The sequence below is a fragment of the Eucalyptus grandis genome, chromosome 4, assembly GCF_016545825.1.
Source record: "Eucalyptus grandis isolate ANBG69807.140 chromosome 4, ASM1654582v1, whole genome shotgun sequence".
Lineage (NCBI taxonomy): Eukaryota > Viridiplantae > Streptophyta > Magnoliopsida > Myrtales > Myrtaceae > Eucalyptus > Eucalyptus grandis.
In genome coordinates, this window is record NC_052615.1 from 34709051 (window position 1) to 34730830 (window position 21780).

General features: G+C 44.0%; 5 protein-coding genes and 1 pseudogene across 6 annotated transcripts; 2 read left to right on the forward strand and 4 right to left on the reverse strand.

Moving 5' to 3' along the window:
* The first annotated feature begins 995 nt into the window (after positions 1-995).
* On the forward strand, positions 996-4819 carry LOC120292637 (annotated as a pseudogene).
* A 480-nt stretch (positions 4820-5299) lies between these two features.
* On the reverse strand, positions 5300-7576 carry LOC104442037. Its single transcript, XM_010055325.3, has 2 exons — positions 7205-7576; positions 5300-7091 (listed from the first exon to the last, which is right to left on the reverse strand). The coding sequence occupies exons 1-2, from the start codon at positions 7311-7313 to the stop codon at positions 5536-5538; spliced, it is 1665 nt and encodes a 554-aa protein (XP_010053627.2). The 5' UTR covers positions 7314-7576; the 3' UTR covers positions 5300-5535.
* Positions 7577-8289: 713 nt separating this feature from the next.
* On the reverse strand, positions 8290-11780 carry LOC104442038 (syntaxin-22). Its single transcript, XM_010055326.3, has 7 exons — positions 11284-11780; positions 10756-10849; positions 10419-10558; positions 10016-10090; positions 9384-9541; positions 9196-9296; positions 8290-8781 (listed from the first exon to the last, which is right to left on the reverse strand). The coding sequence occupies exons 1-7, from the start codon at positions 11481-11483 to the stop codon at positions 8716-8718; spliced, it is 834 nt and encodes a 277-aa protein (XP_010053628.1). The 5' UTR covers positions 11484-11780; the 3' UTR covers positions 8290-8715.
* A 797-nt stretch (positions 11781-12577) lies between these two features.
* On the forward strand, positions 12578-14231 carry LOC104442039 (dolichol-phosphate mannose synthase subunit 2). Of its 2 annotated transcripts, none has more exons than XM_039311734.1 (3): positions 12578-12757; positions 13667-13778; positions 13882-14231. In XM_039311734.1, exons 2-3 carry the CDS (start codon positions 13689-13691, stop codon positions 14032-14034), a joined length of 243 nt encoding a protein of 80 aa, XP_039167668.1. In that variant the 5' UTR covers positions 12578-12757; positions 13667-13688; the 3' UTR covers positions 14035-14231. The 2 variants fall into 2 exon arrangements, with proteins under 2 accessions (XP_039167668.1, XP_039167667.1); XM_039311733.1 differs by having other exon boundaries at positions 12589-12757; positions 13664-13778.
* A 584-nt stretch (positions 14232-14815) lies between these two features.
* LOC104442040 (probable calcium-binding protein CML17) lies at positions 14816-16237 on the reverse strand. Its single transcript, XM_010055329.3, has one exon. The coding sequence runs from the start codon at positions 15615-15617 to the stop codon at positions 15126-15128; it is 492 nt and encodes a 163-aa protein (XP_010053631.1). The 5' UTR covers positions 15618-16237; the 3' UTR covers positions 14816-15125.
* Positions 16238-17192: 955 nt separating this feature from the next.
* On the reverse strand, positions 17193-20584 carry LOC104442042 (plastoglobulin-1, chloroplastic). Its single transcript, XM_010055330.3, has 3 exons — positions 19928-20584; positions 18318-18513; positions 17193-17839 (listed from the first exon to the last, which is right to left on the reverse strand). The coding sequence occupies exons 1-3, from the start codon at positions 20503-20505 to the stop codon at positions 17531-17533; spliced, it is 1083 nt and encodes a 360-aa protein (XP_010053632.1). The 5' UTR covers positions 20506-20584; the 3' UTR covers positions 17193-17530.
* Positions 20585-21780: the final 1196 nt, after the last annotated feature.

The window sequence follows — 21780 nt, forward strand, 5'->3', positions numbered from 1 at the left end:
ATTTTCGATTTTGCGTCCCCTAGTTTTAGCCCTCTCTCAATAGCTCCCCCGTGTTTCTAATTGTCTTCGTTTTGGTCCTTTGGATGCTCTTTAAGAACTCACTCGTTGAATTTTCCCGAAAAAATTTAACTATTGTTCAAGATCTTGAAAGAATTGAAATTCCATTTATGGATTTGTGTGCATTTTGAAATTTTTGAGAATCTCAAGGTCTAAAAAAAATGAGAATCATAATAAATAGAGATTAGATGGTGTGAGTGTGTTGCTCGTTTCATTGGTAATTGATTTCTGATTCATTTGAAGTTGTGATTCCAATTTTATTTTCTGATTTTGTTTATTTTGCAAAAATAATTAATCTAATAAATATTTTTCTTCTAAAAATTATATAAACAAAAATATCTTTATCACTCATTAAAGTGCTTAGACATAAGTTATTATCGATAGTAAAATTATTATTCGTTGGCTAATTATTTCAAAGTACACAAACAATCATTTTTAAGGGAAAATATTTTTTAAATTATTCATTTTTCAAACGAAGCCTTGATATTACCATACTTTGGCTTGTGCTCAAGTGGCTTAACGATTTTGGACAAGTCCGTCATCGCCATTTAACTAGGATGAGTTAAATTTGGGGTGAGCGGATTAGGGGGTCTCCCTCGCGGTGATGAAATTCGGAATTGGGACAGATTGCGAAAAAAACATATAGAATGCTAGGGGCATATTGGAATGTACCTATAGATTTGGACGTGGGACTGAAAGTAAAATAACTTCAATTGTCCACCGTGGCCCTTTCCGTTGCTGAGATGGTCGACCGCTTCGTGCCTTCCTAACGTCCTAGTCGGTCTCCTTGTCCGCGCGAACGAAATCGTTTCTCTTCTTCTTCTTCTTCTTCCTTCTGCTTCTTCTCTCTCTCTCTCTCCCTCCCTCCCTGTGGAAGTGGACGCTGCCAACGACAGCATCGGAGACTCTCAGCAGGGAAGGGGCCTTCTCCAGCTCCGATGAATAATCCTGGCAACAGCGTGCCGCCACTGCCACCGCCGCTCCTGAGCAAGACGTACGAGATCGTGGACGACCCGGCAACGGGCGCGGTCGTGTCGCAGGGCCCTGGCGACAGCAGCTTCGTGGTGTGGAATTCGCCCGAGTTTGCCTCGGACCTCCTGCCCAAGTTCTTCAAGCACAACAACTTCTCCAGCTTCGTCGGGCAGCTCAACACTTATGTACGCACTTATTCAGTTTCTTGTCCTGGGTTTTCGTGAAGTTTGCCTCTTTCTTTTCTTTCCCCCGGTTCTCGTAGGATGGGTTGGATTTGGGGTGTTGAAAGAGGATCTATTGTTTGGTTTTGCTTGTGTGCGTGGTTAGCTAACGACTATGAACATTTCTCTGTGTTTGTCCATTTTGCTTATTTAGGATTTCCTGGTGTGTATTGGTGGTTATTTTTTGTTGACAGCGGTGAGAACAATCTAGGACTATGGCATTTTTCTGCTTCTAGTGTTTGTAGACGCGGTCTTAGATGAACTGATGGGAAAAATTCGTAAGTGGGAAGTTGACGAACTGTGTTGGGACATGCATATTTGCTAGTTCTTCTCTCTGCTTTTCTCAGTAAACAAATGGAGCAGAAGGTTAGTTAATTGGAAAAGTAAAGAGATCACGAAGCTGTTCCTTCGACCTGAGTTTAAGGTTGCTAAGTTAGGCTTCTTAATTCATTACTTAGCTACGTGCAGCAGAAAGCCTGGACATGCCTTCTGCTTTTCCCTTCACAAGAGGGATATGTGATATTGCCGCCACGAGGATCTATTCTTTCGGGTTCTTTTCCGCATAATTCAGTGCGATTCTTAATCGTTTCAAAGTCTCTTGTTGTGCACTTAATCACTCGTTGTCTGCTTTCACCCCCTTTTCCCCTCAAAGTGTTGGTTCTATTGTGAGGTTGGTTCACTCTTACCGTGGAGGTTTCAGCTTTTAGTCACAAAAATTGCTTTCCGAAAGCATGCGAGTGTGCACAGTGTGCACTCCCTAAAGTCCCCATGATTGTGGGCCTTGTATACTACGACACTGTATTGCCTCAGCACGTCCTTTGCATGCAACCTATTAATTCAGATATTGCTTTGCTTCATAATTTTGGAAGTATCTTTTTTTATCATTGCTTCATCCCCAACTAGTACAGCAATAGTACTCTGCTGCATCTGTCAAACAAGGTTTCAGAAAAGTCGATCCAGATCGGTGGGAGTTTGCCAATGAGGGCTTTCTGAGGGGTCAGGAACACCTGCTTAGGAGTATAAATAGGTGGAAACCTGCTCATGGATGCAGTCATCAACTGACCCACCAATCACGTAGTAAATCGGTCGGCGCTTGTATGGAGGTTGGAAAATTTGGGCTTGAGGAGAGGTTGAGAGGCTCAAAAGAGACGAGTGTGTGCATATGCAGGAGATCGTGAGGTCAAGGAAACAACAGCAGGCTACCAATAAGCAATTACGAGTGACGTTCAAATGCCGTCATGGGATGGAGCTTTGCAGCAGCAGATGATATCATTCCTGGCAAAGGCTGTTCAGAGCCCTTTTGGCTAAGTTCGTACAACAGCAAAATGAGAACAACAGATGAATAACGGCAGAAATATAGCCTCAAGTGCTAAAACTTGACACGAGGGACACTTAAGTACCAAAACTTTGAAAATCAATTTTCTTTTAAAAGTGGGACACTTAAGAAGTGCCTCGACACACCGCAACCACTACTTTTCCTCCTTTTATGCAATTATGAACTCCAAAAAGCTTTCTCGATTCCAACGCAACTTATCCATTTGGAGCTGATGTAACAAACTATGGGAGCCTCCCAACGAAGCCAACATAAATCCTATCCAAATAAAAAAATGAAAAGGCAATTTCATTAAGGTGGTATACCAGCCGCCTGTTTTGGAACTTCCAGTTCCAATCGAAGTGCCACCTCCGGTAAACCTTGCTGAAAATCCCTACGTAACAATATTTTATTATTTTTGCTTGCCTATGTGGCTCGCCAGAGAGCGGATTCGGCTCAAACTTCTCCGAAACGATGTCGTCTACAAAATAAAAATTAAACTACCAGCTAAAATATAAATAAAAATGTGTAAATAATTAATATAAAAATTAATCAAATTAAATTTAAACTTATATTTATTTAAAATATTCTAAAAAAAAAAAATTAAGAAAAGAAATAAAGGGGGGGGCGAAGGGGGCGATTGAGAGTTGAGCTCTTGTCGCCGCCATCGGGAAGGGCCAAAGAACGGAGGGGGAGGGTTAGCCGGTGGCTGGCCCCTGACCAACCAGCGACGAGGGCCGCGACCCTCACCCCAGATCTAGGTGAGGGCTCGCAAGCCCTCACCATCGGTCGTCACGGCCCTTGCGGCACCCCCCGCCCTCCCCCATTGGCCCAAGGCCCGGACAAAGAGCCCTGGACGCCAATGCATTCCTTCCTTCCTCTTCATGTCCCACCCTTCTTGGCACCGGATGTACTTTTAGCTTTGCGGGCTCCAGCTTGTATGCGAGCAACCCGTTGGGCTCATGGTCCTCATTAGTAAATAGGGTGAGTGCGCTAGTTGTTAATAACTAGGGAATGGTAAGTAGAATTTGATAATATAGTCGCCATCTCGCCAAAAGCCCAGACCCTCCCTCCTCCGTCATTGGCCCTTTCCGACGGTGGCAATATTTAATTGGGGCTCATGGCCCTTACCGCTAGTCGGCTAGCAAGGGCTCAACCCTTTCCGACGGTGGCGGAGAGAGGCGGCCGCCTCTTTCGGCCTCCCCTTTTTTTTAAAGTTTTTTTATTTTATAGAATATTTTAAATAAATTTAAGTTTAAATTTAATTTAATTAATTTTATATTAATTATTTACACATCGACACAAAACAACGTCATTTTTGTATTTTCTCGCCACGTCAGCATATAAAACGACGCCGTTTTGCACTCACCTCACCAGAAAATTGTAACATCAGTAATTTGGCCGGATTTTAGCCGTGGCACTTAATCCACTTTATTTCGATTTTGGCACAAATGTACATTTTGAAAGTTTTGACACTTTAGGTGTCCGTACCTTAACGAATAAATGAGGGCAACAAAAAGCGGGGCTTAAGCAGGATGATGTGTCTGAGAATGAGGATATCGTTACTTCAGATGGACAGATTGTTAGATATCACCCTCCAATGAACGAGGCATTTAAGGTTATGCTACGGTAGAGCAGGACTGGATTCTTTCTTTTCTATTAGAATCTTGTGATGTAACATCAGACAGTTTCCCGACCAGTGATGGTTTATCTTTATCGAACAGCGGGAGTTCTTCGAGTCACATATTTGGAGCAACGCCGCAGGAGGTACCACAGACTTCAGAGCATTTATCATATATACCTATAGCATCAGTTGTCTCAGGTGACAGGCCCTCAGCCACTATATCTGAAGTGCGACAGGAGATTGTCAGGCTGTCTTAATTGGTAAGGAAGATGTGATTTTGCCTGAGCTTTATCCATTGCCAGATGTGACGCAAGATCGGATTCCAGATACTGCTGGTGAGGGTAAAGCGGAAACTGATTCGGAACCGGTGCTTTCATGGATCCAGATTCATTCAGTGCATCCATATCAATAGATACTGATGATCTCTCTCCTGATCCTGACATTGATGCTTTGCTGGAGAATTCTTCCTTTTGGGATGATCTGCTCGTACAAAGCTCAGTGCTTGGGAAGATTAAGTCAACTTTAACAGGAGATGATGTGCAGCCAGTGAAGAATGGGCGGGACAAAGCTCAGCACATGGATCAGCTCACGCAACAAATGGGCCTTCTAACATCTGATAAAAAATGGGAATGATCTTGATCGGGATTTTTAGAGTGGCTCCCTCATTGTCTGAGATTAAGTTCGATGACAAAGCAAGAAGATAAGCATTCGTGTTTCTCTTTTTGGGCAGTTTTTAGCACCCATTAAATCATCCCTTTCACTTCTGTTTTTGCTGGCCCTTTGTCAGCTGTAATAATCAGTGCAGTTTCAGTGGCGGATAATATGCATACTTTGGGCTTCTTCCTTGCGCCCTCCTGTTAGAGATATGGTTTAAAGTGTCTCTGGGATTTCGATGGATGCTGACTGTCTTTCATATGATAGTTACACATAAGCTTCTGATTAGAAAGTAACTGACTTGTATTGGATTAGTTACTGGAAGTTTTTTCTAATCATAATTTTCTTTAGTTGATGAGCACCTTTTCTTCAATTAGAACCACATAGTGTTGTTGAATCCTCAAGTGAATTCCAGTTACCTGGAAAACTGAATCTCATTTAAATGTCTGTATAATGTAGTTCTGTCAAATTGGAAACTTTCTTTTGATAGTATTGATTCTGAAGTCAAACTATTATGCTAATAACTTAACAGTCTATGAACAAACAATGAATAACTTAAGTGTGCCACAGGTATTAACTGGATAAGAACAATATTATGCGCACTAAAACATATAATTTCAGCGGATATTCATCAGGAACAACAAATTCTCTGTCTGCCTTAATCCTCCCAATGTGAGCTGCAGTCAGGTTAATCCTCAAACCTCATCACCACTCCAGTTGTTCTTAGCTTTAGGACCTGTAGGCCCTTCCTCCCCTAACAACTCGCTTGGCAGACTCTTCACCACACTATCAAATGCCGATTTAAGCTTTGCGGGCAATACTTGCTCCACCTTCTTTAACTCCTCTTCAGTATCATAAGTAATCTTAGGACCCCATTCCCTTAGATAGTTGACCCATGGTAGCGAACTTATCGATGTGCTCGGATAGTCAGCAGCAATTAGTGAGTGTGCAACTTGTGTGTCCACGACCATTTTGCTCTTGGCAGTATCGTTCCTGATTCCGATTCCTCCACTGCCCTGTAAAACTAGCCCCGGCTTTGAATACAAAGCATGACCGTTCAAGGAAGCATAGGCCACAAATCTGTTCCCACTCTGGAACTCCAACTCAGAAGCATTGACCCAAGTTCCACTGCTGTGCTGTGAGAAATAGACCTCCCACAGCTCACCAGTGAAATTGCTGATCCTCAAGGTCACATGCTCCCAATCACCAACATGTTCACCTATCTTCCCCAATGGGATGGTGATCAACTCGAGCTTTGCCCTAGCCGGGCCATTGAAAGGGTAGAACAGCCATAGCGCTATGTCCGTGAACGTTGCACCATACATGGGTTTAACGTGTGCATAAGCTTGGAAGCTCTGTAAGTCTCCTTTCTTTACTCTCTCTTTGGCTGCTTGGTCCTTCGGGAGGTCCAGCCAGTAGGCACCGTCATTTGAGCCGCCTAGTGGGAGGTTTGAACCATTGAGTTCGACTGCAACCGGGTTTGACTCATCTCCCTTTTTGTATAACAGAGCCCCGTTGCTGAAAAACCAGTTGACTGAAGAGGGCAAGTAGGTTTCGTCAGGATGGAAGTACACAAACGGAGAGTAAGCTTGAAATAGTGCCTGAAGTTGGCTAATGTTAGGCATGGAGGATGTATAGTTGGGGTTATGGTTCTTCAAACATGACAGAGCAGGAGAGGTATCATTCGCACCATTTTGGGCTAGGAAAGTACCAACAGATACGCCCAAAGCTTGTATTCCTCTATTTGCCGGACTCAAGCTATACACATTGAAACCGCTCGTGTCGCTTGACTTGTCAGGCCCCCAAATCCACGAATCTGTTTCGCACTGGTCAGTGAAGTCCAATCGAACGCATCGGATTTTGTCGAGGGATGGCTTCTCTGGCGAGCTCGTAACCACATGTCCCACGGCTTTATAACCTTCGGGGGGCACGGGAAGCCAGATGTAGCCATACCCGTCTTGCTTAATTTTCAAGGACTCACTACTCCAAACCAGAGTATAATCTGTTGGCTTTCGAAGCGCTCCACCTGACCCATCCTTCCCAGCAAGAACCCACCCATTAAGAGGCTTGTCGTTAGCTTGTCCATAGCAAGCCAGCATGAAGAATCCCTCCGGTAGTTTCGAAGGTTCGAAGAATGTCGCGCCGAGATTGTCCGGTCCTCCCTCATGAGCAGCCCAAACTTTGTTCAGAGATGATACTCGGGACGCCACTAGTCCTCCAAGGTCAATAGTACCAAGTGCAAAACCTGTGCCTGCTCAAGCGAGTATGAAGTAACAAACCGCTCATCTAGATGTCCACGTTTAACATTCGCTGTGAGCAGAAAAATGTCTAAATAGTGTTAAATGGAAGAAGAAGAAGATTTACCGTGTGGCCAAGTTGGCAATGGCGAAGGAAGCTTGAAAGCGGTCTCGATGGGAGAAACGCCTTTTCTTTGCAAACTCGCCATCGACGAGAAAGTGATGCAATTTCCCATCGTAGCATCCAGGATGATCGACAATTGAGTCCGACTGTCTTAACGAGATATGATATTATATGGTGGATGCTGAGAGGCAAGAAGCATATTCTGTTTGTACAATAAAGACGAGATGCAAGACAAGGGACCACCCTTTAATAGAACCTCCGGAGGATGTGTCGTGCAAGGAAGTCATTGATCACCGGAGAATGCTTTCGGAACGTTCAACTTCTCTTCGACTTCAAGAAGTCGGTTTGCTTGCTTAACAAGGTTATTTCTAGTTTTATGTGAATTCCTCCACCCCCTACTTAGTACTAGCTGCAGAATTTCGTAACTCATCTGCTCATAGCTCTCTTCTGGGTCCTACGATGGGGTCATCATCGATGGGTTTTAGGTTGGGTGAGTCTTGCAAATCATTCCTTCCGCTTGATTATGGTCCAAGAAACTCCACGTAACAAGGAACGTGAAGAATCCAATGTCGAAAGCGACAGAGGAAAGCGAATGACTCTCAATCAAAGAAGAGGGCAGACAAAAAAAGGTTGCTGCTGACTTCCCAACTTGCGTGCAATCAAGTTCAAACCTTTCGCGCGACGCGGGTCGGACAAATGATAGCTTGCCGAACGGAAAGCTGCATTCTAACATTGCCAGTGACTAGTCTAGTTCGTTACCTCCGTTGGTTCTTACGTATTAAAATTTGCCTCTTCGCATGTGATGCGGATGGGCATTTTTCACCATGCAAAAGATGTGTGCTTAGCTCATTGTATTAACACATGAAAAACATGCAAATATTGTATGGCCGGATTTCCGTTTATTTGAAGCATAGTTAATTAGGTAGGCACAGAAAATGTATGTGCTCATCTGTAGCTCGTGTTGATTTTAATCGTTTCACTTCATCTTACAGCAATTCTATCAAATGGATGCGGATTCAGCAAGGGAAGTGTTTGATCTCTGTCGCACTATACCCATATAGATGTACACAGAACCGGAAAGTCACAGGTAGAAAAAAGAAATATCGTAGAAACAACTCAGGTACATAAATTCCCTTTAGTTATCACTCACCATAAGACCAGAAAAGAATTGATTAATCTCATTTTGTAAAAAGACAGGAAAAATTATACAACATACCACTGCACGCAGAGTCCGAGACCCACATTCAAGACCCGAACAACGATGAAAGCAATACCCACGCATCCAACTCCGGAAAGCCACAGGAAAGAAGAAAGGGAGAATAAAAAGGAGCCCAAGACAAAAGCTGATATTTATATACGCAAATGAGATTGGGAGGATGACGATCCATTCAACCACGGAGTTGCACAGAGGCCGCAATTAGAGAGACGTGCAGGGAGATGTCCACCTTGTTACTGCCTTCTGAAGCAGATCAGTAGGGTTTGCACAACATACTACCGGGATTACTAAATCCCGATTAAGCTGCAAGTACTATGATCACAATGAGGAGCACAATCCCGAATATCACCAGAAGCAAACAAGCCTGCATGGCAATAGAATTAAAGTTAAGATGATACCATGCATCTCAGCAGTACACTTGGTGAGGATCACAGGATTGTTTTTGTCAGCACAAGCGGCTGCATGCGCTGACAGGAAAAATATAGGCTACATATAGTAGCAGGTGGTGAGTGCAATAGCATCATTCATTCAGAAAGATGAGATAAGCAGAACTTAGAACAAATATGTTGTAGTATCTATATTGAAAATGGCCATCTAATATATGAGCTATTAGAGAACTGAGATCAGATGAAAGACCATGTCAGAGGATGCCCCACTATAGTACTCTAGAGCATCAAAAAGACTACGGGAAAAGCACAGGCTATGTATGGTAGCAGGTGGTGAGTGCAATAGCATCTTAAAGTATGATATGCAAAGCAAGATTGCTATCATGAATTACCAGAGATGAATTTGACCGTTGAGTCTTTGCTGCTTTCACGAGTTGGGTCTTTCCCTGAGAAGTTGCAGCCTGAGCATTATCGATGTGTGAGCCAATATCATCTGCAGTGATCAATTGGTCAAGATTCATTAGTCAACCAGGCCATAAAACTAAGCAGTCCAAGATCCCAAGAAAAGACAATAGCTTACCGATAATGGTCCCTTGCTCATGAACCAAGACGGCGAGATCTTTAAAAATTTCATTCACCTCGCCAATTTGATTCTGAATTTCTTGAATTCCCTGTTCTCTTTCCTCAATAATAGCCTCATTGAAGGTGATCTCGTTATCCAACAGCACGCCTTCTTGTCTACAAGATAGGTGACAATATTATTTAAAAAATTTGCCACACTGAAAAGCATCTCAAGTGTTGCACAATATAGCTAGTAAAAAAATGATTTACCACAAAAAACTAAATGACGAGTATTTTCTTCGATATCAAAATTGCAGCATTTCAATTTGATGTCTTTCAACATAGATCCACTTATGCTAGATGCTAACAAGAATATATCAAGACTAGCATATTCTATAATCAAATGACATCATGTCACTAGAGGAAATTTTGTGAGATGATCAGGCAGAGCAAACCTAAAAGGAAAAGAAGACACGGTGCTGATGAGCCAATACAGAACAACCCCGTAGAAGCATCATAAAGCATATGCAGTACTTACAAGTTCCATCGATGGCTTCATCAGATCAAAACATCCGTGAACCAAACAGTAAGGCTTTACACATTGACAAAAGAAAGAGGGAAAACAAATCAAGAAAAATTTGCAGATATAACCTTCTGGATTCAACTAGAAGGGCCTGCTGTTGTGGACTCGTATCTGAACTGACATCAATCTCGCTGGCTGTGTAGCTGCATCCACAAACATGAAATAGCTCATATAAACTAGTAGCGTGTGGCAGGTCTAGGGAAAAGGCATTAGAAAAGTGGGAGTAAAAGTAATTGCTATTTCTTGCACAGAAAATCTACCACTTGTTCATGATCTGCAGTCAGTTAGACGCAATAAATTTAAGATGGAATTAGAAAATTAAAGGAAGAAATGAAAACATCTACCACTTATTCATGATCTGCAGTCAGTCAGTCGCAATACATTTTTGATGGAAATAGGAATTTAAAAGGAAAAAGAAAGAAAAGAAGAAACCGAAAGATCTTACAGACTGAATCGCCCTGGAATAGTTACCTTGAAGGAAGTACCGCCTGGGGAACGAATGGTGCATATGCTGTTTCTCTCTCAGCTGCAAGCCGTTGAGCCTTCTGAAACTCTTTAAGAACCGCCTGAAAATCTTTTGCCAGTTTGGCATCTGCAATCTTCTTGCTGGCCTGCAAGCAATGAAAGATACTAGATTTTCCATCTTAACATTCGAATGAAACCAAACACTTATATGCCCAAGTACCCAGCACCCCAACCAATGATGTCCGACTGCTCAATAATGAAAATAGATAATTAAGACAATGGATGTCTGATCAAGTATCGTTAATTCGTTCATTCCATAGATGAAGCGATCAAGGGAACTTACGCTAACTCCAGCGTGATGATCTGTTTCGCTAGCTTGTTTAAGCTTGGCCGATGTATCCTTCACCAACTGTCCAATATGTAGCCTTGTCTTGTGCCTGCAGATTTGAAGAAAAAAACCAAGAAGGCTGCTTGAGCATTGCCAGAAATGCTGGGCAACGAAGCAACGAATGCTGAATTGGCTTTGGACAGCGGTTTCGAAATCATCAAACCAGAGCTTAGGACTGTCGAAACGACGAATCGCGCGCGATAACCACACACGTTCCGCACGCATAAACATCCTACTCCTCTTCTATCCAAGCGGCCGACAAATTCAACCGAAAGCTCACGTGCAATCACGCTCACGAACCGACAAACCAAACCCCCTCAGCCCCCGGGGCCACACCACATTTCCAGAACCCAAAGCAATTTAACGATCAATTCAAGACACTCTCGCGGCGGCGGCACGGCGGCGTCGACCGCCGGACGCCGCCGGAATCGTCGCAAGAATTTCGAACGGACGGGACAGGAAAGTGGGGAGAGGGAGGCTCACAGCTTCTCGCGGAGCTCGGGGGTGTCCTTGGGCGTGCCGAGGGTGTTGACGAGGCGCTGGAAGGTGTTGACGGCGGTGTTGATCTGGAAGACGCCGGAGACGACGGCCTGCGTGGCGTCCTGCCGGCCGCCATTGTTGAGGAGCTCCCCGCGCCTCGACCCTCCCGGCCCGCGGCCGGCCTCGAGATCCTGGAAGCTCATCCTCTACTCCTCCTCCACCACCACCACCCGCGGCGGCCGCCCGACCACGCGCCGCTCCCAACCCCCCAGCAATCTCGACCGGGCGAAATCGAGAGTACGAGGAGAGAGAGAGAGAGATCCCCGCGCCTCGTTCGTTCTCGGAGAAATTGAGGAAATTTCCGATCGGGAATCGGGGCGGAACCGGACAATTTAGACGCTCATCAGGAGCCGCGAATTCAGGGCAGGGACAGAGGTTTTCGTTGATGCAGGTTTGCAATTTCGAGAGAGAGAGAAAGAAAGAGTGACGTATGATGAAGCGATGGTGAGGTGGAATTTTTCCCTTTTTTTTTTTTTGGTCCGGTGGTATTTTGCGGTCCTCGGTGGAAGGGATCGTTCTTTCGCCGGCAAAAGTGATGCGGACAGGGTGGGGAGGGGACACGTGTGTGGTGGAGATGGGGCGGGTGGTTCCCCACGTCTTTTGTCCGGGTGCTCATTAAGCGCGACGGGTGGTGTCCTCGGGATTGGGCCCCTGTCGAGAAGTGGGGTCGTCGGGGCGGGGGGAAAACGACTTCTTTAATTCTTGGATCGAGAAAATTAGGAATCGGAATCGGAACCGAAATTGAAATCGAATTAGACGTGTATAGTCCTGGCTACGAGTATCTCGTCTTGCAAAGTTCGAATGGAATTCAGACGATGAATCGAGGAAGGCTTTACACTAACGAAACGTGCCGGAGAATTGCACTTATCTATTCTCCAATTGCCATGGTTCGATTGCATCGGTTCTTTTAACAAATGACATGTCTGGAAATACAACATCACAACTGATTGGCGACGTATTTCGATAGAGAAATTCCATGTACTGTTTGTACCGACCCCCCAACCCCCAATAAGCTTTTTAATCCTGATTCGCGCGCAACTCGTCTAGGGACGTTTTGGACAATTCCGATTCCTTTTCAATCAAAAGGTGCCACCTTTTTAGAACCTCATTCCTTGTGGCCATCTGGAACATTGGAATAATCAGATTTGCAAAATTCAAACTCCTCGTGCCAATCGATTCCAAATCTCAAATTTAGGCTAAAACTTTTTAGCCCAAATTGAAACCAATTCCATTAAGCCCAAAGCCCATCTAAATTTCTTTCGTCCGTCAAGCTCCTCCTTTTTCCTGGCGAATGATTCCACCGTTGCTGGGCAAAACGGGGGTCAGAGCCGAATCGGGTCGATTTCTTCCCTTTCAATCTCGACCGGCAAAATCCTCCGGCGTCGGCAGCTGTTCAGCCGTTTCTCTGGGGTGCCCGGTAAGAGTTCTCTTCCCCTCACCTCGAAAAATCGTTTCTTTTGTCTGCTATTGTTTTGGGCGTGGCTATCGAGACCCCCTTGCAATTTCCATCGAATCGGCAAAACTCGGAAACTGAATGGGGATGGAACCTCAAGAGTTGGGCAACGGAGGTTTTTCCCGGAGAAATTTAGGTTTCTTCATTGAAAGAACACAAGTTCTTGCGGGGGAGAAACGTGGGTTGGTGATCGGGCAGAGAATGGCTAATTTCTTTGGATCTTGAACGCTGGTTTTGACTGTGAGAAAGCGCATTTCGTTGGGATTGTCATGTGGGTGTTGGAAAAAGAAGTTATTGGTAGCTGAATTGCTTGAGGAGTCATGTTTTGCGTCTTTGCCCCGTAATAGTGTTCTGGTTAGGTTAGAGTGGCCCTTCTTAGCTTTATGTGGGTTTATGATGTCTAAAATTCAGAGTGAGAAAGAGAAAGTAAACTCTATACATGATAGACCGGACCTTCGCAGCATAGTCTAGGTCAGGAACTCAGGATGTAGACGGTGATGCTTCCTAGAAGCTTACTGCTCTCCTCGAGCAGTGATCGAAGTTTGTAAGATTGTATTGGTTATGTAGAGATGGAATTGGATATTTTCCTTGTCCTCGGTAAAGTTGAAATGCCTGGTTTTGCGTCTCCCGGGATTTCGACATTGCATACGTTGATTCCGCAACCACCCAATCAGACTTCTGGAGAAAAAAGAATGAATTGATTATACTTGGATGCATTTGGTTTTCTGTTTCTTCAGAGGTTGGTCAGCAGTTTGACAGGCTATCACTTAACAACTCATTGTGCCTGAAATATATCTGCTCTTTACTGCGAAAGTAATTTTCTTTGAGGAGGGAATATATGCACTCACCATCACATCTTCTTTTCTTTAGTAGCTCAAGGTTAGGGGCATGCGAAATGGAACTGGCAGACAGAGCAGTGGGGTTTCTGTTAACACTTGTTAGCTTATCCATCTTCACTTACTACACCTTTTGGGTCATCATTCTGGTAAGCACATCTGACTTGTAATTTCTGGATTTGTTGATCTGCTTATATTGAGGATCTGCAAATTCTGTCATGCTCATATGCATCCATCTGTTTTGTTTTCCAGCCTTTTGTGGATAGCGATCACTTCGTCCACCAGTACTTTCTACCACAGGAATACGCAATACTCATTCCCGTTTTCGCAGGCGTGGTGCTCTTATGCTTCTTATGTGTGTTCATTGGGTTTGTGATGCTCAAACCGAAAAAGAAGAAAGCATAGTGACCGGTATTCATAGTTCCTTTTCTGTTTGGCCTAACACTACCACATGCTGATTCTGTAATTAGTTATCTTTTTTCCGGATTAGATGTAATGAAGAATATGTGGACTGATACTTCTTGTAATGGATCTTTGACTGGAAGAGGATTTTTTGCTGGGTAATTGGATTTCCTATATTTTCAAAGACTTGTTTATTGATCTATATCTTCTCCATTGGCATCAACGGAACCATCGCTGATCAACCATCGTTTTGTCAAGTTCTTGTGATGCGAAGAGATGTTCTATTCTTCATCAGTCAGAGGAAAATGGAAGGTCTGATGACTATTGTTAGGCACTACAGGACCGGGAATGACTACTTGCAACTTCAAGCGAAACACGTGCAGCTCGTCTATGATCGGTGCAAAGCTGCATTATTTGAAACCGTGATGTCCTGTTTCTACCATAGAATGAATTGGTCCAGATCTCCATCTGTTCATATTTTCCCTAAAAGGAAGTGAGCGCATGCACTACATGCAACATCGCTTTTCCTTCGTCTGTATTCCGTTATCAATCAAATTTTTATGTGAATCTATCTGATTTTGCTACTTTTGAATGTTATTCCAAGTGAAAACCTCGCAACTTAAGATTCTCAAATCGGCATATTGAAATGTGGATTCATCCTCATGCAGAAAGTGGACACCACGGATCGAAATTACGCCTCATTGCTGCATACTCATATTAGCTAGCAGGAAAGGGAGGGACTGCGATGGTCCCGCAAACGTGACAAAAACCTGGGCAAGAGATCTGGAAAAACCCAGTTCAACTTCAGACAATATCTTGTTCTTGATCATGGGAACCTCGTCAAAATGATTGGCAACGCAGTCAAATTGAGTATTAAAACTTCGAAAATATAAATCACTGCAAGCATCACAACCGCAGCGTTTACGGATTTGATTTCGACAACACCCAAATGGTCCTCCATCCTACATTCTAAACTCCCTTGCCTCACAAGTAGGCTAATCTCAAGAAAAGCACTAGATACGGCATACTAGCATGGAATAGAAATTAACAGACAATTCCATTGAGCCTGGAGGCAAAAGCACCCCAGTTCCTAATTATGCCCAGGAATTATCAAAGGCGGCCGATGTGATTGCTTGCGAGAACTCCCGGAAACTAATCCTGCCATCGCCGTCCGTGTCAGCCTCCTTGATCATTCCCGTCAGCTCCTCCGGAGTGAGCGCGTGGCCGAGCCTCGCCATCGAGTGCGCTAGCTCCGCCGCCGTGATGAACCCGTTCCCGTCCCTGTCGAACATCTGGAAGAGCTGCTTCAGCTGCTCCTCCGTGTACGGCGACTTGGCCGGCAGGAGCTGCGGCGACACGAGGGCCACGAACTCGGAGAACTCCACCAGGCCGTTGCTGTTGGTGTCGGCCTTCTGGATGAGCGCCTCGAGCTGCTCGGGGCTCGGCTTCAGGCCGAGCGAGCGGAGGAGCGACCCGAGCTCGAGCTGCGTCAAGCTCCCGTCCTTGTTCCGGTCGAAGGAGCGGAAGATCTCGCGCAGCTCGGCGATCTGCTCGTCGTCCAGCTTCACCGACTCCTTGTTGCTCATGCTGGGATGGCGAGCAGGTTCCGAGTTTCTATCTTTCAAGTATATACTGGTTAGATCTATGTATATACGTCGAAATTTCAACTAACAAACACGGAAAAGGACGTTTCCGGATCTGGAAGAACTCTGTATCTTGAACTGTACGGCGTTTCGCCGGGATTCACGCGAACCCCATTATCTGTCTTCAAGAATCAACCCTGCATGGCGTCACTTCTCACGGGACGAACGATCTTTCTTTCTCCCTCCGGGATCTCGGGACGTCTGCCTGAATGAAAATGCGCCAAACTAGCGACGACCCACGAAGCCAAAACACGGGACGAATCCGAAACGAAGGATGCGACCTGCAGAAGCTGTGGAAGTGTTCATCGACTGAGCACGACACTACAAGCGAATTGCTGCTGCAGCACTATAAATCTACGAGCACGGGCGTGGTATCGGATTGACTGAAGAACACTCTCGACGCCTCCGGAGATCCGATGGCGTTTCTGGTTTTGAATGGATCAACGTTACGATCCCAATAAAAACAAGAAATGGAAAGGAAGGAAGGAAGGAAAAGTAAAAGTCAACAGCAGGGGACGGAGAGAGAGTTCAGAAGACGCGGCAAGGGAGGCGCCAACTCCGTGATTGGTGGACCTTACCCTTTTGATGTGGTCGTCATCCTTGGGATTCTCCCAACTAGTTCGCACTAAATTTTATGATTTCGCCCAGTTTTTTACTCGAAAAGAAAAAAAATTAGTACCCATGAATATTCCAAATAGGAAAACTTGCCCCTGCATATCTATCCGAAATTAATTTTCATCAACGGAAAAATCCAAACGGGATAAACATCGCACGCTTGATACGAATTAATTTTCATCTCACAGAAAATTACAATCCGTTGCCTGCGTATTACAAAATAGACACCATATTCTTGATTGGAATCTACCATCTATTAGCAATATCTCCAATGTCTCATTAAAATGCATAGGTCTCGGCAGTGCTTGCTAGATTATCTAGCACGCATGCATTTTAATGAAGTGTCAGTTTAAGATTTTATTGGTACTGAAATTAACTTGAGGGTAATTGTGCTGCAGATATATTGATTTGAAATTTTTCATAAAACCAAAATTAATTCGGGTAAAACTCTCGTGAAGTACTAATGTTTGGTACGTCAGGAGATATCCGTGAAAGATTTTTAACTGTATTAATTCTCACCGTCTTATTTTTCGATTCGCAGTGGCTCTCAACAGCAAGCGAACCTGATAAAGTCAACATTTTCACCCTAGTGCATATATGCTTAATCCTTGCCATCATCTCTTGAAAATTCACCAATTCTACCGAGAATTTCTGGGGAGATAAGAAGGAAAAAGGTTATCTGACTCTGGAGAGAATTTAGCGGTTTAGATCTAGGCGCAAAGTTGGAGGCGAGGCATCCGGTTACTATTAGTTCAGAGCAAACATCACTTTCCCTATTTCCTAGGCATAATAACCGCTCATGCCATGACAAATTTGCGAGGTTTAAATTAAAGTAGCATTCAAAAGATTCAAAGCCGTCCCAAGACCGCTGCTTTTCCAAGTTGACATGAAAGGGCATTTGACTAACTCCTCCATTCTCACTCCTGACATCCATTCAAATCTGCCAAAGTGAATACATCACAAACTAGAGACGGTATTTGACTTCCATTCAAATTCGCGCTATGTACTTGTGGATATCGTCGAGAACATCGTACGCCGTATAGTTATACAATGGCAAATAATCTTTACTCTCACCTCTGCATCCTTCCCAATCTCTCCACGAGGATGAGTTCACGACTAATTTACAAGTCTTAGCACCAGTTTGACTCTCTGAATATCTACGTCGGTCGACAATATCAAGAAGCAAGAGAAAATCCGCGAAATCCTTTTTTTCCTATACCCTGATGAATGGTGTCTGGCCACTAATTCAAAAGAGGACTCCCTTCCTTGACAAGCACGAAGAGACCGCCGTCCCCTCGTGATATCCTCATATCCTTGTCGAGGTATGTGATGAGAAGCCAGGAGCGGGTCCTCTCGCCTGGAATGGGAAGCTTAAGTGGTGGCTGACCAGAAATGGCACGCGACAGGCTTGCCACGGCTTCCTGCAGGGGACTGATAGATTGCTGCACTGGCATGAGATTTATGTTCTGCCCAAAGAGATTCACACTTTCTGGGAGATCAATGGTCGGCTTTATCTCAGGAGGTTGGAAGGTCCCTTCCTTGAATTCAACCTGCACAGAGTTGAATCATATCTGAGCATTTTCACACACATATACCTAGCAACTTTCAACATGCAGGTAATAAGGTGATATGAGAGAGAGGGAGAGAGAGACTATTTCATGTTAGGAACATTGATTCACTAAGAAGGCATCTCCTGGATTCACTGCCTAAGCCCTAGACAAATTAGTAACCTATGCAGATGCATTTGAAATGATTTCCTGGAAAATAGTGACTTTGCACTGATTATTTAATCATACTTCCTGGCCTACACGTTCCTCCACCATTCAAATTCAACATGTTAAATGTCTAGAGTCCAGCAACGGAGAATTCCCGTAAATGAAACAGGAATAACATGAGAAAGCTGGAGATGTCACATCAGTTGGATACTCGAAGTAATCCAACTACTGAATTTTCAGTTTCTGTAGAAGCAAAAGCCCTGTAAAAGATTTCTATTTGTAGAGTATGCCGTTCAGCAGCAGCAAGAATTACCTGAATCCTCGAGGGACTTCTTATCTCAAAAGCCGCAGATGCACTGAATGACAAAGTAGCAAAGGGGCTGGATAGTGTGGTGGAGTTCACAATTGTTAGGTTACTGGTATCAACAGATTGGCTTATTTTTTCAACTTTCAGGAGAGGCAATGACCCTGCAGCTAGAAGAGGCAGGAGCTCGGAGGAAGCCGTGTACCTGATCAAGTGGAAAGAATGTTAAGTAGTGACTAGCGGTTCTTTTCATCAATATCTTCTGGCAGAGCGAGGTCAACAATTCCACAAAATATATGAAATATTGAAAACTCAATTAGATGTGAACTTGAAATATCATTGTGGCAAGAGCTTTATGAAGCCAAAATCAATGGTTTGGTAAAAACGAAAGGAAAAACCAATAATTTAGCTTTACATATATATATATATATATATATTCTAAAAAAGGCTCAGCTAAGTTGTCATCAAATTACTATAGAGGAAGGGAAACTATTTCCTCCGACAGGACAAGAGACTTCATTTACAGATGGGAATCTTGTGCTATGTCTTCAAACCAATAATTAAGTTGTTTTCGCGAATATAGTCAATGTTTAATCCTCATAAAACCTTCAGATGGGAATAATGCGCTATGTCAGTGCTTCCAGTTAGAGTATTGACACAGCTAACAAGAATTAACCCATTTAGTATCACCTTTAGACCAAAAGTCCAACAACAGAAGTCAATTTTAATGAGAAAATTCACAACAATAAAGTGTAAACAAACAAGCATAAATTCAAAATACAGCTACTCTCTTCAACAAGGGAAAGATTCTAGCAAAGCAAGTTTTCCATACACAAAACTATAAGGCACTTTACCATAGAAACATCAGCACGTCATTACACATTCAATGTGTTCCAACTTCTGACCCCAAAAAAAAAAAAAAAAAAAAAAACAGAGAAGTGTGTTCCAATTTTAGTTAAACTAAAATGACGAGCACTCCCTTCTATGCACGAGCTCCTCCTAATTTAGTTATAGACCAACATCAACACCTCAAGAACCAATCAAATTGAAAACTACTTCAATCGATAGAAATGAAAATATGACGTGAGAGGATTCTCTTTTCTACAACTCCCGATGACTAAAATCCATAAAACCATAACATAAAGAAGGGGTTTCATCACATGAATACTTCGAGGTGTATTATGTATAAACCAATTAACTTCAAAGAGGCATCTACACGAGCAAACATCTCGATTCTTGGCTATAGCACGTGATCTGTTCAATGGTCGCCTGTTTTTAAATCTTGGCAGGCACTCAAGGCCCGCCGCTCCTATTGATACACGACAGATTATTCCATCAAACGTTGAGTTGCTAGAACACGAGAAGCATATGACATATTCAATAAGCTTCATGCATAAAGTGACGAGAACAGTAATGGGAGAACGCCTGAAATGTACAGTCCGTCCAGTAACATTGGCGAAACAGGAATGAAGATCCGCCGCAACTCCTAATGCGATCGCGAAATGGACAACTAAAAGCTTAAACAGTTGATAAAACAGCACGATATATTCACACCAGCGATACACAGATAACAAAAAGACACAAAATTTATCGCAATTACGCAAGTTCTTAAAACTTACACCAAGACCCAGTTGCCATCCAGCAGCCCCGCGGCGTCCACCGGCGCCGGCGTCGGGTTCGCCGCCTCCAGCTGGTTCACCAGCTCCAGCACCTCCGCCCTCACCTCCTGCCCGGACCGGAACCCGAAATCCGTCCCGTACACCGTGTCCACCAAGGCCCGCTTCAAATCCCCGACCTTATCCACCTCCTCCTCGACCGCCGCCGCCGCCGCCTCGCCCTGAGCCGAAGGGGTCCCGTTAACCCCCGCCACTTCCTCGACGCCGCCGGCCCCGCCCCACTCGTCGTCCCCCCTCGGAGGGTCCGAATCGGAGAGCTTCGAGTACGACGACGCCTCCGCCTCGGCCTCGGGGCCGGCCTTCTCGCCCCACTCGTCGGTGATGTTGGCCGGCGAGGAGTCGGGCTCGGGGGCGTCGGAGGAGGAGAGGGAGGAGCGGGCGATGGTGAGGGGAGGGAACCTTCTGGAAGCGTAGGCGTGCGGGGGCCTGACGGGGAAGGAGGCGGCGGCGGGGAGCCTGTGGCCGCGGCGGTCGATGGAGAACAGGGAGGAAGGCTGCGACGCGAGGGAGAAGAGCGCCATTTTCGCCGCTGCTACTGCTCTGCAACTCGTTCGTGCTCTCGATCTGTCCACTGTTTTTGCTGATTTTTTTTTTTTCTGTCAGTCCTCGGTTTAGCAGCGTCTCGATAAATGAAAAAAATAATAGAAAATGGGGAGAGGAAATTTTTGTGTTCAGTTTTTTTTATGACTTCTTGATATTTTCGCCATGCGAATAGGAGAATTTTTAATTATGGAATCAGCTTTGGATATTCTTTTTTGCGCAATTAAATGAATTTTTTTTTTGTCAGAATTAAATCTGCCACTTGTCAATTTGAAAGATTGGTCATTTCACAGTGATGATCGGGCATGGCCAAATCATTTCAATCGTATGATTTCGCTGTTATAAAATGCGATGATAAACAAGTGAAGCGCATTATACATTCTAAATCTTTATACGTGAGCACATATGTTATTGTCGCCAAATTAAATTGCACAAATTGAATCATAAAGTAAAATAGCAAGCTCATGTTTTAATACCTAATTCATTCATTGAATTGACATCACTCTAAAACACATACGAGTGATTGAAATGAGTATACAATATGTAATATACGTGTCTCTTTATCTAAAGTTATATTTATATTTGGATGTATTTTATCTCGATTTAGATTTAGATCTAGGATTTATGAGGTGTGTTTTGTGCTCTTTTAACTTGTTAGTGTTGTTCTTATTGTCTCTATACAGTGATGGCACTAGGACACTGAATATACACGCACATTGGAGGAATAATTCATGGAGAAGAAAGACACGAACACCTTGGGAAGGGAAATGTCCGACGCGTTCTTGTCATTGATGACGATGCAAAATTCGATAATCGGTTGTCGGTTGTGTTTTGATACTATAATAAATCCGTCTTTATAGGATGAACCTGTCTCTATAGATTGTACCAAGTTGATTCATTTTTCAACTTTACTTGCTTTGCAAAATTGACATTTTATCTTAAAGTTAGGTACCTTTCTTTCGTGTGTAATGGAAAATTTTCTTCTGACTCAAAAAAAAAAATCAATCAATTTTATGCCTCCGAATCGACAAGATCCAATCGGATCCTTGTTTATTGGACTATCAAAGGCCCAATGAAAAGCCCAATTTCAAAGCCTTAGCCAATGGGCCGAGGCGGGACGGACACGAGGATCTGGCCGTGGAATTAATGAAACGCCTCTTGCTAGATTCACTGAAAGGTCCATGACAACATCGACTTGGGCTTTGGTAAAAAGAAAATAAATGGGCCTCTGTGATGTCTCATGTCCATCACCTCCC

Bases quoted from the DNA above. Each gene is read 5' to 3' on its own strand.
- LOC104442037 (XM_010055325.3), bottom strand. From the start codon at position 7,313: ATGGGAAATTGCATCACTTTCTCGTCGATGGCGAGTTTGCAAAGAAAA. The intron at 7,092-7,204 runs GTAAATCTTCTT...TCGCTTGAGCAG, and splicing joins ATTGCCAACTTGGCCACACG to GCACAGGTTTTGCACTTGGT.
- LOC104442038 (XM_010055326.3), bottom strand. From the start codon at position 11,483: ATGAGCTTCCAGGATCTCGAGGCCGGCCGCGGGCCGGGAGGGTCGAGG. The intron at 10,850-11,283 runs GTGAGCCTCCCT...TCAAATCTGCAG, and splicing joins CCCGAGCTCCGCGAGAAGCT to GCACAAGACAAGGCTACATA. The intron at 10,091-10,418 runs GTAACTATTCCA...TTGTGGATGCAG, and splicing joins CAGGCGGTACTTCCTTCAAG to CTACACAGCCAGCGAGATTG.
- LOC104442039 (XM_039311734.1), top strand. From the start codon at position 13,689: ATGGAACTGGCAGACAGAGCAGTGGGGTTTCTGTTAACACTTGTTAGC. The intron at 13,779-13,881 runs GTAAGCACATCT...TTTGTTTTCCAG, and splicing joins CCTTTTGGGTCATCATTCTG to CCTTTTGTGGATAGCGATCA.
- LOC104442040 (XM_010055329.3), bottom strand. From the start codon at position 15,617: ATGAGCAACAAGGAGTCGGTGAAGCTGGACGACGAGCAGATCGCCGAG.
- LOC104442042 (XM_010055330.3), bottom strand. From the start codon at position 20,505: ATGGCGCTCTTCTCCCTCGCGTCGCAGCCTTCCTCCCTGTTCTCCATC. The intron at 18,514-19,927 runs GTAAGTTTTAAG...CCACTTGATCAG, and splicing joins GATGGCAACTGGGTCTTGGT to GTACACGGCTTCCTCCGAGC. The intron at 17,840-18,317 runs GTAATTCTTGCT...AACTCTGTGCAG, and splicing joins GAAGTCCCTCGAGGATTCAG to GTTGAATTCAAGGAAGGGAC.